The following is a 23894-nucleotide window of genomic DNA, read 5'->3' as shown; positions in this document are numbered from 1 at the left end:
CGCACCTCAGCAGCAGGAAGCGGGAAGTGCGTAGGCGCCCGCGGGGCGGGGTAAGGGGCGGCCGCGCGCAAGCGCTTGTGTGGAGCGGGGAGTAGGTGAGATATCTTAAATATCTTATAAGATATCTACCTGGCCGGGCACACGGCTGGTGAGGGGGGGGTCATCCCGGGAAAGGCGGAGTGTGTGCTGTAAGCCTCATCCACGGCATCTGTAGGAAACCGTAGGACATGCGTGCTGGCTATGGGGGACGAGGAAGAGGAAGATTACATGTCTGATTTGTTTATTAAGTAAGTAGGAGTCGGTTTTGTTTCACCCTCGGTGATTGTAAGCGCGTAAAACCAAAAGAAGAAGTGGGCTAATGCTCGCTGGGGTTGTGTATCCTTAGGGAGGATGTGAGGCCCGGGGTGCCCATGGTGCGGCGGGTGAGAGAAGCTCTTCAGAAAGAGGAAAAGCAAAAAGAAGCCAACGAGAAGAACAGGCAGAAGAGTGTGAAGGAAGAAGAGAAAGAGCGCCGGGACTTGGTGCTGAGCAGCGCTTTAGGCAACGAGAACAAAGGCTTCGCCTTGCTCCAGAAGATGGGCTACAAGAGTGGGCAGGCACTGGGCAAAAGCGGTGAGTTTGACACTGTCAGAACAGCACACTGTGCTCATGTGTCCCCTCAGGGAGGTATTAGATCTGTTCGTCCTGTGCTAAGGTTGACAGAGGGCATGGCCGCAGGTTGCACCAGGGGAAGTGCATCTGTAGCAGAAGATCAGCAAATAAACTGGCCCAGACTGATTCTTGTAACTCTTCATCTCTCTCAAGTTGTGAAATCCTAGAATAAAAAACGCCACAGAAGACTGTAGCAAAGCAGCCTTCAGAGCAGGTATGCTGAAACCAGCATCATTTTCTGTCTCTTTTTCCAGCATACTGGAAAAAGCACACAGCAGTTCAGCAGATAAGGGGGAAAAAGGAAAGGGGGAATCAAATTCAACCGGGTCATTTGTAAAGCACTAAGTGTACATTAATGTGAGTTTTTTTCTATTTACACTAAACAAAATGTGAAGAAAATGTACTTGTTTAATGGTAAAAACAGCTGCCTCCTTGACTTTACCACGCCAACCATAGTTTGAGAAAGACCTCTATTCTCAAATTTGCCTATTTTTTCCCTACACAGGAGAAGGCATCGTTGAACCTATTCCTCTGAACATAAAAACAGGTTTGTGACATTTCCTAATTTACTTAGTTGTCCATTACAGCTTCTCGGCTGCTTACATTCCTGTTGTGTACTTACACAGGCAGAAGTGGACTTGGTCATGAGGAGTTCAAAAAGCGAAAAGCTGAAGAAAAACTGGAAAACTATAGACAAAAACTCCACATGAAAAAACAAGCGAACGAACAAGCTGCAGATCAATTCAGGTAAAATGCAGTAAACTCCAAACAAGGTGTAAGTGGCTGTTCTTCTTATTCATTAGTTTGGTTATTCTTCTAGAGTTACCAATTCTGTGTGTTGTTTGAATGGGAGGTATGGGTTGAAATATACCTGTATTGCTTCTCAGCTCTAAAGCAAGAGCAGGTAGACACTGTAGTACTGGAAATGTATGCTGCATTGTTTTTAACTGTTAACACTGTAAGCAATGTATATACTAATTCTCAAGTCATTTATAACATTTTAAATTTGAGCCACTCCTCATAAGACTTGTGCTCCAGACTCCTCACCAGTTTCATTGCCCTTCTCTGGACACGTTCCAGGGCCTCAATGTCTTCCTTGTAGTGAGGAGCCCAAAACTAAACACAGTACTCGAGGTGCAGCCTCACCAGAGCTGAGTACAGAGGGACGATTACCTCTCTGCTCCTGCTGGCCACACTATTTCTAATGCAGGCCAGGATGCTGTTGGCCTTGGCCACCTGGGCACACTGTTGGTTCATGTTCAGCTGAGCATCGGTCAACACCCCCTGGTCCCTTTCCTTTTCACAGTCATCCAGCCACTCAGCCCCAAGCCTATAGTGCTGCATGGGGTTATCTGCATGTTTATATGTGAAGAAGGAAAGGTAAGAGAAGGTTAAAAGCTTTTGCAAATTCTTCATGAACCACTTTTTCATGGGTTAAGGAAAGCTACTGCAAAAGCAGTATTTCAGAGCGCAGTGTCATCAGAAGCTCTGTCCTGAAGGTGTAACTGAAAGGCAAAATTCCACCAAAATACACAGTAGTCCTACAGGAACAGTCAGTAGAGGCTTCATAACTTTGCCAGTGTCCTGGTTAGCGTGGTCTCCTGTGTTCTGCGTTCAATAGTCTGAAGGAAGTGGTACATCTAGAATCTTGGCAGATTTTCTGTTTTAGAAGTGCTGTTGACTGCCACGTACCTCACTGTTTGTCTACCTGCTTATGTTAGCTATCTACCTTTTCTTAACAGGATAAGATTCAAAAACAAACAAGAAGAACGTAAGATGGAAGGAGACCTTCGAAAAAGTCAGAGGGCCTGCCAGCAACTGGATATTCAGAAAGTGAGATATATTTTTGGGGAGTTGGAAGGAAGGTTTGTGTATTACAGATATAGGCTAAGAATAATCCTGCCTGCAGCAGGTGGGTTGGAACTAGACGACCTCTGAGGTCCCTCCCAACCAAAGCCATTTTGCCACATAATAAGTTGAAAACTTAAAAGCAAAATAAGGCTTTTACTTCATCTATTAATGTTAGAAGTAAATACTGCCCTGCTAGTTCTGTTGAGACGGAAACAAAGGAGCATCAAAGTCAGTCAGCTGAATTAACATAGATCATCTTTGACTATTTCCTTTAAATTAACTTCATCCAAGGTGAACTAGGAAGCACCCAATGATGTTTTAAGCAGTCTTTAAGCAGTGTGCCCCAGCTGATAGAACTACAGCTCAGCTATTAGAAATTGTTTTTATCCAGCATATCAAGAGAACTTGCAGAGGCAGATAATTTTCATTTTAATCCTTCATTATTTAAGGATATCAAAGCGCCCAAAGAGATTTGGTATTGGCTACAACCTGAAGAGGAAGACCAAAAGGATGAAGATGACAAGGATGATGAGTGCGCAGGCTCAGACTTAAGTGTAAGTTTTGCAACTAAATGAATGGCTTGATTCAGAATCAAATTTAATGTGCCTTTTAAATTAAGTACATATACATACCATTTTCAAAGCAGTAGTAAATGACCTGTTTGCCATCTGAGAGCAATTATTTTTACAGCAATTAAAGGACAAAATATATAACATTAAAGCACTGATTTACTGCTCATCTGTTTTAAAGCAGATCTTTGGAAGTAGTCAAAATGAAATTCTGAATAGTCTTAGCCACAATATACAGAATTATATATTTGATAAATAATCTCCTTTAAAGTTTTGATCTTGGATGTCCCACCACATATCTCAGGCTGAACTTTAGAATCACTTAAGTAACTTCTGAAAACACTTTACAGATGATTTTGAGCTGGGCACTGGAAATTCATGTCATCTGAGAACCTCTAGAATCATAGAATCACCCAGGTTGGAAAAGACCTTGAAGATCATCAAGTCCAACCGCAGCCTAACCAGTACCCTAACTCTAAAAACCCTACACTAAATGATATCCCTGAGTAACTCTAGATTACACCACTGTTGTTAGCTTAACATATTTGACTTACAGTGAAGAGATGAAGTGTGCAAAATTCCACCAAAATATCAAGTACTTAGTTTAAGTTAGCTCGGTAATACTTCTAGCAAAATCTTCAGTGAAAATTTTGTTACTGGAAAGAATGATGAGCCAACAAGCAGGCCATGTGAGCTACAAATGTGGGGAACTTACCAAGCTACAATAGCTTTTCCACAGGAAAAGTTTAAACAAGCTGTTTTGGCAGTGCCAGTAGCTCAAACTGTCTTACATCCTATGAGCCCCTAATCACTGAATCCTTGTATATACCTCTAGGTATCAGCAAAGTTACAAATACTGACTGCTTATTTAAGAGAAGAACACTTCTATTGCATTTGGTGTGGAACAACCTATGAAGGTGAGAGTAAACATGCCATGCATTTGAGTGTTTTACTTTGCTTATGTACTTAGACTCAATTAATACAGCATATGTTCAGCCTTAATTCTGTCATATGTTTTCATAAGAACTATGCCCACACTTTCTGTGGAAGTTGTTCTTTCAAGTTAAGTCTCCATTTCTGAGGTCCAGAATCAAAGACCATCAACTTCCTGATGTGGGGGTCTGATCCCATTTCACAATGCAGATGGCTGATTCTAGATAGCTTCAACATTATCAGAAACACTTCTCAAAGAGAATTCCCATCAGCTTACGCATGCTACCTGAATAGTTTTGTTTTCTGTTTTGCACACTAGTTTATCATAGAATCATAGAACTGTAGAGCGGCTTGGGTTGGAAGTGACGTTAAGGGATGATCTAGTTCTAATCTCCCTGCAGAACAGGGCTGCCACCCACTTAGGATCAGGGGCCAGGGCCCTGTTCAACCTAGTCTTGAATGCCTCCAGGGTTGGAGCATCTACAGCTTATCCAGGCAGTCTCAGCCAGAGCTTCCACTGCCTCATCACTCTCTCAATAAAGAATTTCTTCACGACACCTAACCTACAGCTACCTGCTTTTAGCCCATGAGAACCTTATTGTTATATGGTCTGATTGCTACACACTCAGCCCTCATCCAGGCCCATGTGTGTTGTGCGGGAAATATAACTATCCCGCACTAGCAGTTTTTTTTCCAGAGAATATACTTTCACATGGGAGTGTTTTAAACATAGCTAGCACATTTTCCTTCCAAGCTGCTGGTTTGCAAAAAGGATGACAGATTCTCACTGTAAGCCACCGGAAGGGTGTGTATCTGCACAAAAAATTCATACTGGCACTTAAATGAATTTTTTTTTTTTTTTTTTTGAGAAAACAACATTCAGATATTGAAAATAGCACCCTAAGAAAACAAAGGTTGCAGGTTTGGAACATTATCTAGTTTCTTTGCAGCAGAGAGGCTAGAATTTGTGGTGCCATTTGTGTTCAGTTTTTTAAAACATAGTTTGGAATTAATAACCTGCTAACCTTAAGTTCTATTTAATCCATTGATGGCTTCTTCAAATAATCTAGCAACTTTTTTTTTTCCTCCTCTTCTGAACTGGGATTTTTTTCTGCTTATCCCATAGATGCTGAGGACTTGTCTTCAAACTGCCCCGGAGACAGTGCTGCAGATCATGACTAAAGCCTTGCTAAAGAAAGGAGTTTAAATAAGCATGTATAGTTGGTATGCTCCGACATATTTATTTTTTTTTTAGAAAATTCAGTGCTGTGCCAGAATTTATATGAAAGTATGCAAAAGAGTAGTAATTTGGACAGCTTGAACTTCACATTTCTGAAGCATTTCTATGGGGGGAGGGGGGAGATTGTTTTCTTTTCTGGGTGATGCACAATTTATTAGGAATTAAAACCTTACACTTGTCGTTGAGTTACTGTAAATTCAAGGCAAGTAAGACTTCCACAGTCTTTGTTCAATGCTGTCCCCAACTGAGCAAGATCAACTGATAATAAAATGGAGAGTTTGACAAAGGGTATATATATGGACTAATTACTCTGTGGAAATGTATGTTAAACAGGTGGGGGGGTTAAATTATATATATATGAACAATATTGTTCATTGTTATATATATATTCTTAGGGAATAACAATTGCTACTGTAGATATCCACTAATAGAAAGGTATTACTGAGGCATATAAATACCACAAACAAAAAACTATCAAAAACAACTGGTACAAGGTAAGTATTACCTATCAGTAAACAAACAATGATGTTATAGATGCTCCATCCAGGAACTGTAAAGGAAATTCAGCCGAAATTTGTCCCATATCAACTTCCATATTGGAAGAGCAATTTGAAAGTTAAAAGGAAGTAGAACTAGTGCTATTTTGTCTGTATCAGGATGTAATCTCTCCCACATCTTGAGTACTGCAAGGAAATATGCATTAGTCCAAAATAATGGAATGCTTTATTTATGAACAATAACATTCATTATAAGGGGAGGGGGAACAACTTGAATTCATACAAAAGAATGTTAACATCAGATGGCTATTTAGCAACAATTTTCACAAGACTATAAAAATTCACATACTCATTCATATTTTAACCAACCACCCACCTTTAACCCGTTTAACCCTTGAGAAAAATCATATACTACCTTATCTTTAATGCATATCATACCTTCCTGCCTAGAAGTGCATTTTCATTTATGGAAATAAGCAGATTCCACAGCAATGAGCTTCACCTTTTCAAACTATTCAAAGATGAGAGTCAGAAGGAATAATTTGCCCATCCTTTCTTCCCTGCACAGTTTTTCTTATGAAGTCAAACGTGAAATATTTTAAGTATATAACCAGATAGTAATGGTCGGTCTGTTCGTACCTTATGTTGAGCTGACAGTAAGGCCAGCAGAGTTGTTCAGCACACCTATAATCTGTGACACATGCCCCCATGATATAATAAATGATTAAAACCTTACATTATAGGAGAGGATGCCTAAGGTGCTCTCTTGAGAAAGGTTTTTAAATGGCTACTATTGAGAAAACTTGGAGAGTATTTCTGTATTAAGAGGACCCTACCTGTTCCTATAAGGAAGAAGAAAACAAAAAAAAAGAGTTTTTCAGAAGTTCAGAACAAATCTCTTTCCCAGAAACTAAATACTTGAATGTTCAAGCAAGACCTGAATTTTAAAAGTATCTTTAAATTTTAGAAAGAAGAAGTGAGAAGAAAGTTCACCTTAAAGAAGTGAAATTCTGTCAAGAGTAACCCATGTGTGTATCTAGTATTTTTTTTTCTTCCAAAAGTAGTCTTTCCAGTCTCCTCTCATCTTAAAAGGGAGAAGTCTAGTAATTAATACAGACATCGTTGTGAACGATTCAGAAAGGTTTGAATCACACGCCACAAGACAGCACAGTCTGACAGCCTTCTAAAATGGCACTTAATGACTATAAGGTTTTTGTGAGTTGTCTTTATCACGAGACTTCAAAATATCAAGTAATTGAGATGCAGAGCATCGTTTTGAGGGGTCTTCTGAAAGCATCTTTTTGATGATGGGTACCTGCAAAAAGACAAAATTTGAGTAATTTTTTTTTAAACGACTAAAATAAATTAACTGAAATAATGTATTGAAATACCGTACCTGTATTTTAAATTGTTTGGTGAAGTCCAATGGAAGGTGTCCTTCTCTAACATCCTGCCATACCTGAAATTCATGAACAGTTTCAGTATGCTTTCTTTAATCATACTTTATCTCATTTTATGACCCACGTCGTTTACTGAAGTAACTAAGAGAATACAAATCTATATAATGTAAGAATTCTAAAAGAAACTATAGAAGTTTGAAAGTTTGTCATTTAGTTATACTTCATTTTGTCTTTTTTATAAACTTGCCCTATATAAGCTTAAAAGCTTCACAGTCTATAGTGAGGCATTTGTTTTGGCAAACCTCTAATTCATAACCATTATCATTCTCTTTTCAGTTTCAAAGTAATGGCTTTGTATCTTCTTGCCGCATTAAAAAAAAAAAAAATACACACACAATGTAAGAAGACAGTTTCCCACTTTCAAAATGTTTGGATGTTGTTATTGGCCAAGCAGGAGCGCTTCCCCCTTTCTACCTTGTTCAGTGGTACACAATTGTATCCCTGCAAAAAATGTTAGGCAGAGCTCAAAGCAAGCAAGGCTTTCAAAAACTGCTGCTAGGTAACAACTAGTTTTTCACATTACGGTTTCCAGTTAGTCTGGCCCTTGAACATTGTGGGACTGGGGGCATGTTTGCAGTTGGCTGTAAGCAGGCACAAGGTGTCTTTCGAAAACATGACCAGGTAAACTAATAGAACCAAGATGAATCTGCGAGTCAGACAGATACTTTGATATCGTTTGCTTATATTGGCAGAGTCAAGCTAACAATGTGCATAATCTTCTGTTATATTTTAACTGAAGTATGAGGGATTAGTGGGCCTGACAGTTTTCCCTTCATTTATGTCTGTAAGTAGAGATAGTACTCTAGCTGTATACTCTAGCTGTACAGATTCCCTTTGGCATATAATTAGCATATGATATATAGCAGCAGCAAGGCAAAACAACGTCAGTGCAAGACTATTATTAAATATAAAGATTACATACCTTGTTTTTTTCATGATGACTGACCAGTCTATAAAGAATTTCAAACCAAATCAATCCCAGCGCATAAATGTCTACTTCCTTTCCATATCTGTCCCCAAACTACAAAGATCACAAGAACAATATAGGTGTGAAATCCATCTGGAAAGCACTTCTTAAAGGCAGAATCTGAAATCAGTAGAAATTGGCACCTGAAGACTACAGGGCCAGCATTATTTGATCTTCATATTAGTCCTTAACCCTTTCCACTACAGACATGTTAAATTACATAACACACCAGTGTCAGACTCCATACAAGCAGGTTAGCTAAAATTATACCATTGCATTTGTAGACTGCCATCTGCAGAATATGGTTATCCTTGTATACAGTCATATCAGAGAACTTCAAACAACTTGGTTTAGTACTGGTTGAACACAACCAGTGCTGAGTTGATAATGCAAAATGCACACAAGTAAGGCAAATAATATGGCAAGATAATTACCTGTTCTGGTGCCATATATGACCGTGTTCCTCGGTTCTTAGTCAGAGTGTCATATGTCACAGAAGTCACAAGACCAAAGTCACCTATTTTTATTTTACCTTCACGTGATAGGAATATATTCTGAGGCTATAGATACATTAATTAAAAAAAAAAAAAGTCAATCAGTTAGACTTTTTTTATGACCAAGGTTTATCATCAAGTGTAATCAATCACAGAGGTGCTCCCCATAAAAATCTGTTAATTGTTCACAGAAATTAAGCTTTAAGAAGTCAGTGGAAGTAGGAACCAAGAAAGTTCAATTAACTTCATTTTTAAATATGCAAACTCCATTTGAAATAGCATATGCTACATTAACTGTTTTTAACTAGGTGTCATGACTGTATCATACTTAAGTGTTCTCCAGTTGCTTTGTGCATACCATTTGTTATATCCAAAAATGCATTTTAGTCTTTAATCTGAGTCCTGGGATTTTATGCACTAGGGCAAAGCATGGAAGTTTACATGACATTCTACTCAAACTATAGATTTTTCCCTAGACACAGTAGGATTATCTGTATGAAATTAAATGCAGAGTTGGGGCTTACTACAGGCATCTCACAGTATCACTTTGAGTTTTCACTGTCCACCTCTCATTTTTAAATTTGACAAAGTCATAAGGAAATGAAATAGAATTGGTTTTGTTTGTTTGTTGTTTGTTTTTTTTTTTTTTTATGAGGCTTTCCAAACCTTCCAACATTTCTAAGATGGTAAACTATATTTCTGAATGTTATTAAAGCAAAACCAAGCAGCCTCATCCTGTCTTCTACTCAAAGAAAATCTGGTGGATTAAAAGGGCAAGAGAGACTTAATATTTTACAGAAAGTGATTTTGTGTCAAGGATGCCCAGCACAGTTCAAGTATAACCAAGTCCACACACATTTATTATCAGTATCTATGGTGTCTCACCGCTAAGCTATCTGAAGGCTTCATTCATGCCAGGCACAAGTGGATCTCAGAATGAAGAAAGCTTGAACCTATTCTGCAGCTGTGATTCTGGGAGATCTCAGATGGCCAAGCACCTAAGCTGACAGATTTAATTGGGATAAAAGTTCCTAAATTAAAATGCAGACAGACAAGACAGCAATCAAATTTGGAAGCAGATTACAGCTAGTGTATATAGGTGAAAGATTGGGGCAGAAGATTCATAGGAACACAGAAAAGCAGGAGATAGAACTGAGGTGAAAATAAAGTGGGACTAAGAAGGAAGAGATGCAGAGGTAAGAGTTAATGAGTCAAGAGCATTTAGCACACCTTTATTTCAAAATATCTATATAAATAAATGTATATTTGTGGTTCACTTTAGTATTGTAACAATATGCCTCAAAGAAGGGCTGGATTCTACAAGACAGTGAATGTGTGTGCACATGAGACAAGATTCTAAGAGTGGGCAGTGAATGTCATCTGGAAGGACACTGAACGCAAAGCAGAAGATTTCAACCTCTAATTCAGGAAGTCTATGAAGTTAAAGGTACTGAATGTCTTGAGAGGAATGGAATATGCATCAAGATCAGCATCACTGTATCAACTCTATATTCTAACACTCCCTAGTACGTGGAATTAGTTACTGCATGAGGACAATATCCTGAATCAACATTTGATGTGACGCACTACAGCAATTTTTAGTATTTAGGAACATCACCACTCTAACAACTTGTTCATAAAGTGACTGTTTTAAAACAGTAAGCAACATTATAGCTGGCACATGAAGCAGTGAAGACTTGGAATTTTGTCCTTCAAAAATATATATTTTTTTAAGACTGTATGGTTATGCACTTGTAGAAATGGTGAAATTGTATCCAAAGAACTAGCCGTCAAATATGTGTACGCAATACATGATACTAGAACAAGAACAATGTTTAATCAAATGCAGTAAGTGTTAGGATATACTGTCCCCTTAAAATTTGACAAGTGAAAACTTCCTAGACTCACATCTTACTTCCTTTAATCACTTTATTACCACAGATGGTTAGTATTCCTTGTCCTAAGGGGCTGTCTTGTGACCCAATAACACACAATACACTGAAAATGCCTATTAACTGGTGGCTACTGGTCTTGGTTGGTTGTTCTTTAAGCACTGCATTCTAAGGTCCTTTAGTTCACCTTCTGATTTTAGAATGAAATCCAGCCAGATATTGGGAAAAAAATATTGTTGTATTATCAAACGAGGCGTGGTACTAGAGTACATAATACAGTAAGCGAAGACTAGAACAACTGACATTTACCTAAACTCCCAATAAATAATTTTTCTCAAAGATTTTAAAAATGATTAACTACATATTCTACTTACCTTGAGGTCTCTATGAATTAAATTTTCAGAATGAATATAGTCCACTCCTTTCAGTATTTGCAAGAATTTGTCTTGTGCCATCATATGATAGTTTTGGTTTTGTCTGTTATTTTCAATCCAATTGTCCAATGGCCCCTGTTCACATAGTTCCATTTGGATGAAGAGGCAAGGAACTGGTATTTCAGAATTCTTACTGAAAATAAATGAATAAATAAATTAAATTACACACTATATGAAAATTGACAAGACACAATTCTTCCTAAGCCACTGATCAGATTTCCCAGGTTTTCCCAGTGGTAAAAAATGAACAAACAAAAAAACCCAGCCACTTTTTTTTTTTCCCCTCTTTTCAGTTGTTATTCTAGATTTATAACACCTTACACCACTATGTACTAGATCTAACTATATAACTTTCCAAAACAAGCAATCCCTGCTCAGTTGCTACATAACCATGGAAGATTCCCTTTACCTCCTTGTTTACACTGAAAATTCTCTGAGTGCCCCAATTCTTCCTTCGTTCCCCATATGTAGAGAAATGTTTTATAAAGGAAGAAATGGCACTGTACTTGGGTCTCATCTCACCCTCTAGGACCTACTGCAAACCCCTGGTCCGTTATGATCAAGCACAGCATTAGCCTTCCTCTCTTACACAAAATGATCACATTCTTTTAAATTTAGTCCTTTAAAGAAGGGACTAAATGTTAAACGACTTAAATGTTTTACATACATGGAAAGTGTTCAGAGTCAGGTTGGACAAGGCTTTGAACAACTTGATCTACTGAAAGATCAAGTTGCATATAGCAAAGTTAGTTGGCAGTGTATGATTTTTAAGGGTCTCTTCCAACCCAAACCATTCTATGATTATAATGATAAGCCTGTGAGTTTGAAAGTTGAAAGTCTAAATGACATACATTCACAGAGCTGGCAGCTTCACACTTTCCAGAAGAGTTCCCTAACTATCAGCCCATAGAATAAGTTGAGATTGGAGATGAGGAGGAAAAGGACAACATAAGGAGGAGAAAGCACTTCCTTAAGGTCAGGGCACTAAGTGAAATTCCAGGCTGGGAGCTTCAGCCTTTAGGAGTTTTTCTTTCTTTTATCCAGTAACTATTTGAAACACATAAGTGATGTAGAGACTCCAACCATAGGCTGGGTTTTCACATGAAACATTTTTTTAATTGCCTACTTTACTTCCCTTCTTCTGGATACACCCAACATATACACCAACCACAATTTCAAATGCATTGACGTTTTATGGCTGTACGCAGCGACCTACCTGAAAGAACGTGAATGTATTGCTATGAAAAAGGCTTAGCATAGTAGCTATGAAATTAACCTAACTTACCAGTAAAATTCTCACCTCTGTCTTCCCAGAACTTAGTGATAGAAGACTAGTTCTAGTGAAAGAGCTTTTAATTACATATATCCCCTCTCAACAGCTCTTTCTTCACAACAAAAACAGACATCACAATTGCTAATTTAGAGAAATAATTAAATCTATGAGTTACTGAATAACCAAAAATTCTAAAAAGGGAGGGAAAAAAAAAATAAAAATGAAACATCTAATCTGGAATTTGGCATCCAACTACCAAACAGTTTTAATTCTAACCTCATATCTTTAATTCTTCCTTCTTACACTTTTCTACAGATTCAGCAACTCCTGTACGCTAAGAGAGAGGAGAAAGATAAAATTACAAAATGGACAGTTTTCACCAAGAAGGTATTTAATTATAAACCAGCTAGTGCTGAAAAGTACCATGCCTTATTTCCTAACCTTAGGTATGTAAGTATCTGTATGTATTTGTAGCTGTGCAATTTTGTATTGTAAAAAAGAAAGGCTGATAGCTTATACGAAATTCACCATGGCAAACAAGTTTGTGAGTGCAAATGACCATCCTGTAGTTACCTTGCGTCTGGGTAAATCATATGGTCAGTCCCTTCCCAGCTGTAATAATACCGCACTATGTTTTCATGTCCAAGCTTTGCGAGTTCTTTCACTTCACGCTTTACATTCCTATTGGGATAAAAAGAAAACCTCAAGCAAAACAAGTGGCGTTTTCCTACAAAAATTAAATGGTGAGTGAACTAAAAGCCATGATATCAAGTAGTGGTACGCAGACAGCTTAACATCAATTCTGAGAAATAGCACAATCTTCTTATGTGGTCAAAACTGTAATAATAAATTGTTGTGTTCTTTTTTCCATTGATTCAGTTATTTTCAATTGCTGAAATGTTGTAACCATACTAGAAAAGCCCCACTCAAAAATGCTGCAAAAGGTTTGTTTAAATATACAGAAGTTTGTAAATATTTACAATGAACTACTGGTAAATTTGACCTACACTTCCTGTTAAATTGCTTAGTGAAGACTAGCAATCTTTACAGACGAATCAATAAGCGTTTTTCAGTACTGACTGCTACAGTTACATATTGTAGGGGATGGCTATTTCCAAATTTAAGTTAACTATTTCAAAGGGAATTACTTGAAACCTTCTAGATAGATTATTGAACAGCAATGCAAGTTTTTCAGCTGCTGTTTTAAGTCTATTCTACCAGGTACCAGTTACAGAAAATTACCTTTTAAAGAAAAATTCACATCATTATTCTGTGTAGAGATTTGTAAAGGACAGTGTGTCAGTCTTTACATTATGTGTTATACACAAAGCATTTTTCAATTACAAACCACAAATGTATTACTTTCACTTTTATCCATTTCCCCTAACTACAGTCATTACAAATTGTGAATAAGTAGATTTCCAGACAAGGTATCCCATCATAAGTATCACTGCTGCTTTCAGTGTTTTTATTAAGCAGCAAATTCTCTTTAAGTACATACTGCAGTGTTAATTAGAATTCATAAAACACTGTACAAGTGTATTTGGAGAAAGCAGAACTTAATAAATCTACTTTCTTATGGCTGCACCTAAAATAATTCCAGTGCATGCAAAAATGAGCACATGCTTTTCAGCTTTATGTAGAAATGAACAGTTTATCAGAAAGACAGTTAATAATGAAAGTCACTTAAATGTTCCACAGCCTGCTAAAAGACATAACACAACTAAATAACAAAAAACTTGATTAAGGATGTCCTAAAAGAAAAACAAGCAAACAACAATAAAACCAACACAAACAGATATACAGTCCTTACCTTATTAACTCCACTCGTTTGACTGCATAGGTTCTCTCGTCAACCCTTGATGTTGCTTTAAAAACATTCCCAAAACCACCTTTACCAATGGGCTCTATATTTTCATACTCTCGACGAAATCTTAAAAGAGTGAGAGAGAGACTATTTAACATTAAATTTACAAGGTAAAGAACAGCCTCAATAGAATTAATATATCTGCTGAAATATAATTGTCCCGCAGTCAATCAATACATACGAAGATATGAATCTTAAAAATAAAAATGTCTTAAAATAAAAAAAAACACCAAAAGGGTTAAATTCTACAATCCATAGTTGCTGCTCTCATCTGAAATGTGAACGAATGGATTCCAATCCTGCTAGTCAATATTTCAATATGTATACAAAAAGAAACGCAGTACTTCATCGGATTGCTTACACCTAAAGATAAGAGACTCATCCACATTCTGAGTTTAAGCCTGGTTCTGAACTAGGCCGAACAAAGTTGAAGGAGATCAACTCCTCATATTAGTAGTGAGCACAGAAAGCATGAAAATATTTCTAAGAATTAGGCCCTAATATTCTTCAGAGTAACTCTGAACTTGAGGAATACCCTTTCTTCTAATATGATAATTGGGAAAAGGCTAAGAAAGCTGGGACTGAAAGCCTGGAGAAGAAAAAGCCCAGAGGGAAATTTCATACGTATAAATATCTCATATATAGATACTTGAAGGAAGGGTGCAAAGAAGATGGAACCTAGTTCTTTTCAGTGGTGCCCAGCACCAGGACAAAAGACAATGGCAACAAACTGAAATGCAAGAGTCATCATCTAAACATCAGGGAATACTTTCTTACTGCAATGTTAACCAAGCACTGGAACAGTTTACCCAAAGATGTAGCAAACTCTCCAAGCTCAAACATTCAAAACCTGTCAGGGCTTCATTCCAAGCAGCCTGCTTTAGATAAACCCTGCCTGAGCAGAGGATTACATGAGATGATCTCCTTAAATCACTTCCAACCTCAACCACTCTATGGAGAAAAAAGGATGACAAATTCATATCATCTCCATATTCTTTCAATTTTTTGTTTTAACCCAGATAGACAGCAAGTCCAACTAATCATGAGCTATTCCATCTTTAGTAAGTTTTTGGATGAAGAACTTTTCCCATAGTACAACATGAGAAATAAAAAAAAAGTACTTGCTAGTATTTCAGACAATAGATAATAACAAGGAGGCAATTTGATGAATCAGGAAGGATACTGATAATAAGCTGCCATAAACCAGCATATCTGATAGTTTCTCTTTTATTAATGTTATGGATAACCTTAGTAGCCTACATCACTGTGCCAGCAGAAGATAATGTTATCTGCTGTACTTCAGTTGAAATTTTGTTTGAAAGCTGGTAAGATTCTTTCCCTCTCATCTTCACATAAATGGCTTTTGGTTTTAAGCCTTAAATATCACTGCAAGTCAGCTGTCACAGTACGTTCAAAATTTCCAAAGAACAAATCTCAAATACCAATTTTCTTTGAAGATGACTTTCACAACAATATTCTCTCACATTCTATTATAAATTAATAACCTAGACCACCACACACTGTAATTTCTATATAGATCTTAGAAAGAAAGAGCTCCTTACCTTTCATCCACAGTATATTCATCATCTGCCTCACTCCTATTTCTGCAGATATTTGATAAAACTTTCTTCTGCTCATTTCTTGCATTATCAAAATTAGGTGCCAATACTCTGTAACGGAGATAAGAATAAAATGTATAATAAGCCATTTTTCTAATATGTGATGAGAGAAAAGAAACATACCAACTATAACTAGCACTTATTTGTTAGATATAAAAAACCCAACAACAATAAAGTGGGTTTAAAGATAGTTTATAGAAAATGCAATCTAGAAATAAACACGTACCTTTTGGATTTTAAGGCAGAGGCTGGCACATTTCGCTACATGAAAGAAAGAAACAAAGTCAAATAAGATCTGGAGTATTTTTACTTCATTTAAGTTAAAACTGGCTCAAATGCAGCTAATGGTGGTAACTGTGTTGGAAAACAGTGTTTTGTAACTGAGAATTTTTCTCCATCAGATAGAGTACAATTGCACTATCTGTAGCAGCCTCCATGAAAATGAACAGGAGGCATTATTTTCCAGAGTGACATGTCCAAAGGGAGGTTACAAAGATGGTGAACAGTCTGTAGGGCAAGACACGTGAAGAGCAGATGAGGTTCCTCGGTTTGCTCAGCCCAGAGCAGAGGAGCCAAGGGGAGGCCTCATAGTGGCTGCAGCTCCTCACAGGGAGTGGAGGGGCAGCACTGAGCTCTGCTCTCTACAACAGCTACAGAATCTCTAAGGAAGGCATGGAGCTGCATCAGGGGAGGGTCAGCTCAGGCTGGGGATTAGGTAAAGGTTCTTCACTAGAGGGTGGTCTGGCACTAGAACTGGCTCCCCAGTACAGGCACAGGGTTTGAATTTGGGTGGTGCTGTGTGGACTCAGGAGTTGGACTTGATCTTTGAACTGTCCATTCCAACTCAGGATATTCTATGATTCTTGCTCTATTCAGAGACTAAAACGTAATTCCAAGGAGGACTATTTTTATACTATACCCGAGAATTTGGAGGCTCTTCAGATAGTGAGATGTCTTTCACTTTTTCTGCCAAGCTGGTAGCTGAGTCTCTAAAGGTAATACCCCTGTTATGGAAAATAACCATCAGATTTTAAGTGAAAGTATACAATTATGAACAACAACAAAAAACTTTCTACAGTGAAAAATGAAGCACAGAAATAAAGCCAGCTTTTAAATGAAAGATCTGCGAAAGCATTAACAGTCATGACTGACTTAAACTGCAAAACTTTATCAGGGAGCTAGTAAAACAGTAACATATTGTAATAGACACCTCCATTTCTACAAAATCTAAGAAGTCTGACATAATTTAATTAAAGAAATTAAATACAGAGGTTTATTTCAACACAGTGCAGCCAGCTAAGAATCCATTGCTTTACACTGCCACAAATGAAGTGAAAGTGGTAGTGGAATTACTGCCAAATTAACTGCTAGGCATGAACAGCTTGACACAAGATTCTGATATTACAAACAAAACACTATATGCAATCATTTGCTTTTGTTAAGCAAATATTCCCTTCAGTAGGGATGATGATTTATGAAGAATGAGAGGAAAGAAAAAAAAAAAACCATAAATCAGAATGTTGAGTACAGAAAAGTACTGATAGAATTATACTACATTCTATACTACAATGTGTCACAGTAGGAGAATGACTGTTAGACACATCATGAAGTAATGCTACTGATAGGAGTATTTTCATTGTATGTTGCAATAAAAATGTGGTAGAAGTATTAGTAAGAAACTAACAGTTTTTTTTTTTAGGATCAGATCACATGATCCCCTAAAAAAAAAAAAATATCAATAAGTATTTTGTATTATTATCATATTACCAGTGAACCCAACTTACCATGACTCAGACGGACTCTGCTTTCTAGAGGAATTACTAAGTTCATGAAACCTATGATTAGAGTCCTCACTTTTCAGCTGAAAAAAAGAGAGGAAAAAAAATAAATAAATACTCAAAAAAAAAAAAAAAATCACATAAAGAATCCCTAATACAAAAACACCCTTCTAAGAGGAAGGTCCTAAGTGACAGCTGTCAGTGGCTTGAAACATTCAAAGCACTACATAAGGATGGCATCTGCCCAGCTTCCACCCAAGACTAAAAACGTGGCCCTCTCACAGTGAGCATTTTTCCCTGCTCAATGTGATCACATTAATGGGAATCTGAGATCTGTTAAAAATGAAGAGAAGAGTAACAGGTACTAAAAGTGAATGCTTCCATTCAGCAATTGCCTATGTGAAAAAATGAGACATACAGAGGCTTTGGTACACGTAATCTGCATAATAGAAAATCTAACCATGCAGCTGTACAAAACAAGTTAAATGTCTCCAGCGTCAATGTTAATAACAGAATGCTAAAAGCAATGCATGTAACTATTACAGACCATAGCCCAACTAAAAGTGAGAGTTTACATTTCAGTAATACCCAACAACAAAAATTAATTTTAAAGGATTTGAATTCAGCAATACACCAGGCCTTTAATATCTTCACAAATATATAACTTCTGTTGCATTTTACTTAAAGTCAAAAAGATTCCTTTCCTCCTCTGTGCTGCCTTCCCATTATTTGAGTTATTTCACGTGTATTTCTCTGTTTATTTCAGAAATGGTTTGGGATCAGTATTATACTTCTGACATTTTTGTGCATGTATGGAATAAAATGGCCAGTCAGCTTGACAGTACTTCACAGAACAGAAAACTGGCATATTAAAATAGGGAGGAGTCTGACTTTTTAATATACATTGCCATTCAAGGATGCACATATCAGTGCATTTCCCGAAATAAAAACAGATATCAACTGTGAGGTTTTTTTTTAATCCAGCAATTGAACAGGAAACCCTGATAGATCTTACCCACAGAATCCTGTAGCTCAACCAACATAAGGTGGATTGTTTCCACCTCCAGTGGAATCCACAGAATATATTTTAATACAAAACGAGGAAATCTGCTTAAGGGATTAGAGAATTTAACTTCAATTTTAAGGCAAACTACAGCACATACGCTTAAAGATTCTTGCTCCTTTAGCGCTTTATATGCTTCTTCTGCAGCAGCTTGTTTTGCAGCATCTAGAGTGTTTCCAGTGCCATTTCCATATACGTGACCACTAATTTTACAGCTACAAGAATATCTGTAAAATATAACAGAGAATAAAATCTCCTTACAGCCTATAATGCAAGCTTAAATTTAATGACCTAGATCCGCTTCAATAGCTCCACATCTTTCTTGCACCAGGGACCTCAGGCCCAGACACACTACTCCAAATGGGGTATCAATCTATCTCTTCTCCCAACTGAACAGACTCAGTCCTCTTAGCCTCTCCTCTTATGCCCTGCCTATCCCTTCTAAACAGCCCATAGCACTCTGTTCCAGTGCTCCAGTCACGGCACTCATTGCACCAAATCTTGCTGATACCAACAATATCACAGTTTTGGGAAAGGACCAAAGCTCACAGTTCATCTTGTTCATTCCTCACACTGCATGCATTGGTGTACAAGCATTTCAGCTCCTGAACCCAGTGTTCCTTGGAGCAGCACAGATGATCCCATTAGCCTCAGATGGTGTTGTACCATCCCTTACATTAAAATCAGTCATCCTAATAGTATCCCCCCCACTCCCATCAATCTTAGCTTTTATCTCATGGTGAGTTAGAAAACATAAAGAAGCATTAAAAGCAAGAAAGAACACTAAGTACATCTTACATTGGAGCATGGGCATCTCCAGTACGTTTTACATTACTGTAATCAACTAGCTGTGATGTCTTCTGTGCATAATCATTTAGCTTGCTGACGTAGTCACACGGAGGAGGCACATCCACAGGAGGAGGAGATGCCACTGGATCTGGAACATGCACATTTGAAGCACTACTTTGCTACAAGGCAAACAGAATAGATAACTTAGAAACTTCAGCTTAATAAATAGTTAAATATAAACTGCACATGGAAACTAATACAGCTGCAAGGTTTGCCAGCATTTCAAAATACTTTTAAGAAATTTCAGATTTGTATTATTGTCTAACTTTGGACATGACACAGGACAGCCACCACAAGCCAAAATTATTACGTTTTGAATTCAGAACAATAATGAGTTTCCATAGTATTTCAACAGGGTGTTTAACAACCTACTATCATATCAGCCACCTCTTTTAGCAAAAGGCAGGGAACAAGCAATGCAATGTCTCATAAAAGAGTAAGGACCAGAGCCAAGAAAAGGGATGGCAGCAGGAAACTGCTGATGCTGCAAGGGCTGCTACTACTGCTATGCACATAAAAGAAGGGAAAATGCAAATGTACATAAATCAAGAAGGTATAGAATCAGTTATACCATAAAGAATATAATGGCAAGAAGGACGAATCAGATCAAGTGGAAGTAAGCCATTTTAAGAGAAAAGCAGCAACACACACTTGAATAATAGCTTGTATGTATTCTAAGGACTTTGTATACGGAACAGTTTCCAGGATAGAAAAGGAACACTGTGCACTCTAAATACACTGAGGCAGCTTAGAGCTGCCTTAAAGCTTAAAGACAAATAAATTACCTCATCTCTATATAACAATAAATAAATAAATCCAACAAGAAAGTGGTTTTAAAAAAAAGTAGAAAACAGTGAATATGACCAAACAAAAACAACATAAGTAATTGGAATATCTTCTAAATTAAATAACGATAGTTTCTTTGCTACTTCCAGAGATTCATCTTCAATCATTGCTAGTAAAATAAATACATAAATCATACAGCTTACTCACCTGTGGCTCAATCATGTCCCACGTACTTTTTGCTGCTGCTGCTTTTGCTTCCTTTTTACTTTTAGCAATGCCTGTACCATACTCTTCACCATCTATTTTAACCATAAACGTAAACCTGCAATAAAGAAAACTTCCCTGTAAGATTAGTAAGCTTTGTCTCATACATACTTAAAGACTCTTTCAGATAAAACTGTAGTTGTATTACATTCAAAGCACTAAATTACCTGTGGAGGTATCTGAGCATCCATGTGTTTTTATTGTATCTAACTCCTGGTTATCATAACCCTTTACTATAAAGATTCAAAAAAAAAAAAAAAAAAAGCCATCTCCTTCCTGACCACAACCACATATATACTAGTTCTATTAGCATTTCTAAAAGCAAAACTACTAAAGAATGCATAAGGTGGTCATTGTTACAATACAAGGTTGAGAAGCCCTAGTACCTGTACACATCTCAGCATCGTAAAACTACACAAATGCTAAAGATTAGCTAAAATTGATTTCATGCATCCAGAAATGACACTAAACTCACCTTTCAGAGAGTACTGCAGGCACTACTTAGTGAAAACAAAAAATGCATCTGCTTGTACAGTTAGAAGAGTAGCATGGTTAGGATGGTACTTTGCAGGTGTTATAGTTGGAAAGATTATCATGGTGGAAAAGAAACAGTCAAGGAAGAAATGAATCAAGGAAGAAATGCTCACCAGTATCCAAGGATCTGGGCTCACGGTGGAAAACTCCATAACGGAGGGATCTCCAGAAAGAGATCATTCCCCTGTGGTAGTCAGCCCATAAATGGGGTCTAGGTCACACAGCTGAATTGCCTTCACCTGTGCTCCCACAGCTGTCCCAGTCCTTGACTCAGGTGATTAATCAATGGCTCAGGCCATGACTCAAGAGTTCCCATACACTGCTGTTCTATATTATACATTTGAAAGCAGTCCCTTTCTGCCACATTGAATCTCAAAAAAATAACAGAGATGCATCAGAGATGCAGAATGGTATTATCCAGTCACTTCATAGAATGGCCTGGGTTGGAAGGGACCTCAAGGGCCGGTAAGCTCTGAGCTGTCTAATACTAGACTCCAGTGTAACTCTCCACCGTCACTGCTGTAATAATATCAGCAACCAGTCCTGACCCTGGAACACTCAGCCACTGATCCTTCCCACCTCTGGTGTACAACCAATCATGCCATACTGCTCAGGCAGCAGTACAGTGAGTCAGACCAGGAAACTCAAGAGTGACTGTGCTCAATCAGCTTGGGGTGGAGCCATCTTTTTTTATATAAGCTGGTATGGTACTGTGTGTTAGATTTGCAATGATAAAAGTGTTGATGAAAAAGCAGCTTTTGCTGAGCAGTGTTTGCAGTGTATCAAAATCTTTTCAGCTTCTCACTCTGCCCTGCCAGCACAGAAGCTGGGGTGCACAAGGAGTTGGGAGGGGACAAATGAATTGGATTTGAATTTATACATACATTGTATTAGTCCCATGCAATCCCTTTGAAGTATGAATTGCATGGGAGGGGAAAAAAAAGATAGTAGAGCAAGGCTTGAGAGACAGATAATTTGATCAGGGATTACAGTCAACTCTGAGAATAAGTCAGCACATAGAGTGCAGGCTGGCAACAGGAGACCACCATTTAAAAGAAACATCCTGATTATTAGTATAAGATCTGTCTTCATGCAAACTAGCAAATAAAGAGCAGGAGATATTATAGACATTGGGTGTCTGTGATCTGTGGTAAGGGAAAGACAAGCAAGACATCAGACATTGCATTTGTGTTAAAACAATAAACAACTCCACATATTCCATCCTCTGTGTTTGTCTCTAGAAACAAAAGCAAAACAGTTTAAGACCCTTCTCTTGTAACAGATGTTCAAAAATGCCACACAAAAACACGTTGGTAACCAAACAATAAGCGTAGACCCAACCTTTACTCTTAGAAATTAACAATATAAATCACCAAATTACTTTGTAAAACTCAATAAAAACCAAAGCGCTTAAATTACCACATATCACAAACCACCGTCTGCAATCCACCCACCCCCTCAGATAATTCATGACAAAAAAAGCATCAATGCAATACGACCACCAGCAACAAGTGCTCCCAAAAGCAGCCATGAGCTCTAAGTTTCCCTTAGGCCCTATGTGCCCAGTGACACCTCCTGCACCCACCCATCCGTGTTTGCAGGCAGCTCTCTGCCACACTTCCAAGCAAATCAACTTCTGTTCAACCTCGTGCTGATGTTCATTGGCATGCGTGGTGAACTTACTCGGGGTCATGAGGTAGGCCTTTCATTTCCACCTCGACGTAATCGAGCGTGGCATTCCTCTTCTGGCAGTAGTTGTTGACCAAGCTCATATACTTTCGGTCCATCTCAATGCAATATCTGAGCACCAAAAGATTCTGTGGAGAAATATTCAGGGCCGTGCCTGAGTCTCACACACTGCTACAGAGACAGCCCCGTTCTGCCGGAGTAGCACTGTGACAAGGGACAGAACGGCAACTAACTCTGATTTCTCATTCAGGTCGTTGGCTTGCATCTCTATTCCAAACCTGCTGAGATTGAGATTACAGATTCAGAAAGTTTAGGAGAGTGGTTAGGCCCTGGAACAGGCTGCCCAGGGAGGTTGTGGATGCCCCGTCCTTGGAGGTGTTCAAGGCCAGGTTGGACGGGGCCCTGGGCAACCTGATCTAGTAAATGTGTATGTTTGGTGGCCCTGCCAGGCAGGGGGTTGGAACTACATGATCCTTGAGGTCCCTTCCAACCCGGGTCATTCTGTGATTCTGTGAAAGCAGAATGGCGCGTTTAGTGATGAAGGACGATTTCTCAGCAGATTTCTGCAGGAGGTTGAATCACTGCGTGGAATCTGAGAGAAATCAGTAACGTTTCTCCATAAAGAATTAAAACCGCTTCCTTCAGAGCAGAACCGAGGCACGGCAGCCCGCACACTCTCAGGCTACGAGGCTGTCAGTCTCCGTTACACACACGATGGAAACAGGAAGAGAAAAACAAACACTTACAGAACAAAACAGCAGATGAATTGGGAAGTCCGCCTCAGCGACAGTTACTTCTTAACGGGAACACTCCGTGCAGGCCGATCCAGCCCCGCTCCCCACGGCCGCCGTTACCTCCGCTGTCGCCGCAGCTTCGTCCCGCACCGCCCGAGGATCCGCGCAGCGCCCTGCGGACGGAGCCCCGCCCCCGTTTCCCACAGCATCGGGGCACCGGCACGAAACGAAAGCGAAAGGCGGACGGGGAGCGGGGCTGGGCGGCTGCGACTCATTCACAGCGCCCTGCCGTGGCGGACCGCGCTGCCTGCAGCGCTACGGACCGCTCAGCTTACAAGCGCTCCGCCTTACATCTGCGGGCACAGGCAGCTCGGCTCAGGCTCGGTGCACGGAACCCTACGGCCGTTTTTGCTGAGAGAGCGGAGGGCCCGTTTGGCAGCCATTCGTGCC

General features: G+C 38.6%; 2 protein-coding genes across 12 annotated transcripts; one reads left to right on the top strand and one right to left on the bottom strand.

The window, feature by feature from the left end:
* Positions 1–25: 25 nt before the first annotated feature.
* GPATCH11 (G-patch domain containing 11) lies at positions 26–13135 on the top strand. Of its 8 annotated transcripts, XR_001553956.1 has the most exons (10): positions 102–287; positions 386–612; positions 1157–1198; positions 1278–1398; positions 2394–2484; positions 2952–3056; positions 3907–3988; positions 5131–5215; positions 9945–10109; positions 12577–13135. XR_001553956.1 is itself a non-coding variant. In XM_015857571.2 (9 exons), the coding sequence occupies exons 2-9, from the start codon at positions 241–243 to the stop codon at positions 5184–5186; spliced, it is 771 nt and encodes a 256-aa protein (XP_015713057.1). In that variant the 5' UTR covers positions 43–95; positions 215–240; the 3' UTR covers positions 5187–5535. The 8 variants fall into 8 exon arrangements, 7 of the variants coding, with proteins under 7 accessions (XP_015713061.1, XP_015713057.1, XP_015713059.1 ...); XM_015857571.2 differs by lacking the exons at positions 9945–10109; positions 12577–13135 and adding an exon at positions 43–95 and having other exon boundaries at positions 215–287; positions 5131–5535; XM_015857573.1 differs by lacking the exon at positions 9945–10109.
* On the bottom strand, positions 5948–23603 carry EIF2AK2 (eukaryotic translation initiation factor 2 alpha kinase 2). Of its 4 annotated transcripts, none has more exons than XM_015857565.2 (16): positions 22705–22819; positions 21135–22258; positions 20431–20545; positions 19387–19556; positions 18689–18815; positions 17532–17608; positions 16667–16751; positions 15974–16008; positions 15691–15798; positions 14075–14194; positions 12835–12942; positions 10929–11121; positions 8603–8728; positions 8124–8222; positions 7138–7200; positions 5948–7056 (listed from the first exon to the last, which is right to left on the bottom strand). In XM_015857565.2, exons 3-16 carry the CDS (start codon positions 20533–20535, stop codon positions 6937–6939), a joined length of 1536 nt encoding a protein of 511 aa, XP_015713051.1. In that variant the 5' UTR covers positions 20536–20545; positions 21135–22258; positions 22705–22819; the 3' UTR covers positions 5948–6936. The 4 variants fall into 4 exon arrangements, with proteins under 4 accessions (XP_015713051.1, XP_015713052.1, XP_015713050.1 ...); XM_015857564.2 differs by lacking the exon at positions 21135–22258 and adding an exon at positions 23457–23603 and having other exon boundaries at positions 5949–7056; positions 22705–22838; XM_015857566.2 differs by lacking the exons at positions 21135–22258; positions 22705–22819 and adding an exon at positions 20963–21117.
* Positions 23604–23894: the final 291 nt, after the last annotated feature.

Source organism: Coturnix japonica, chromosome 3 (genome assembly GCF_001577835.2).
Source record: "Coturnix japonica isolate 7356 chromosome 3, Coturnix japonica 2.1, whole genome shotgun sequence".
Lineage (NCBI taxonomy): Eukaryota > Metazoa > Chordata > Aves > Galliformes > Phasianidae > Coturnix > Coturnix japonica.
The sequence above is the reverse complement of the archived record's forward strand: the minus strand, read 5'-3'. Positions and strand labels throughout refer to the sequence as shown.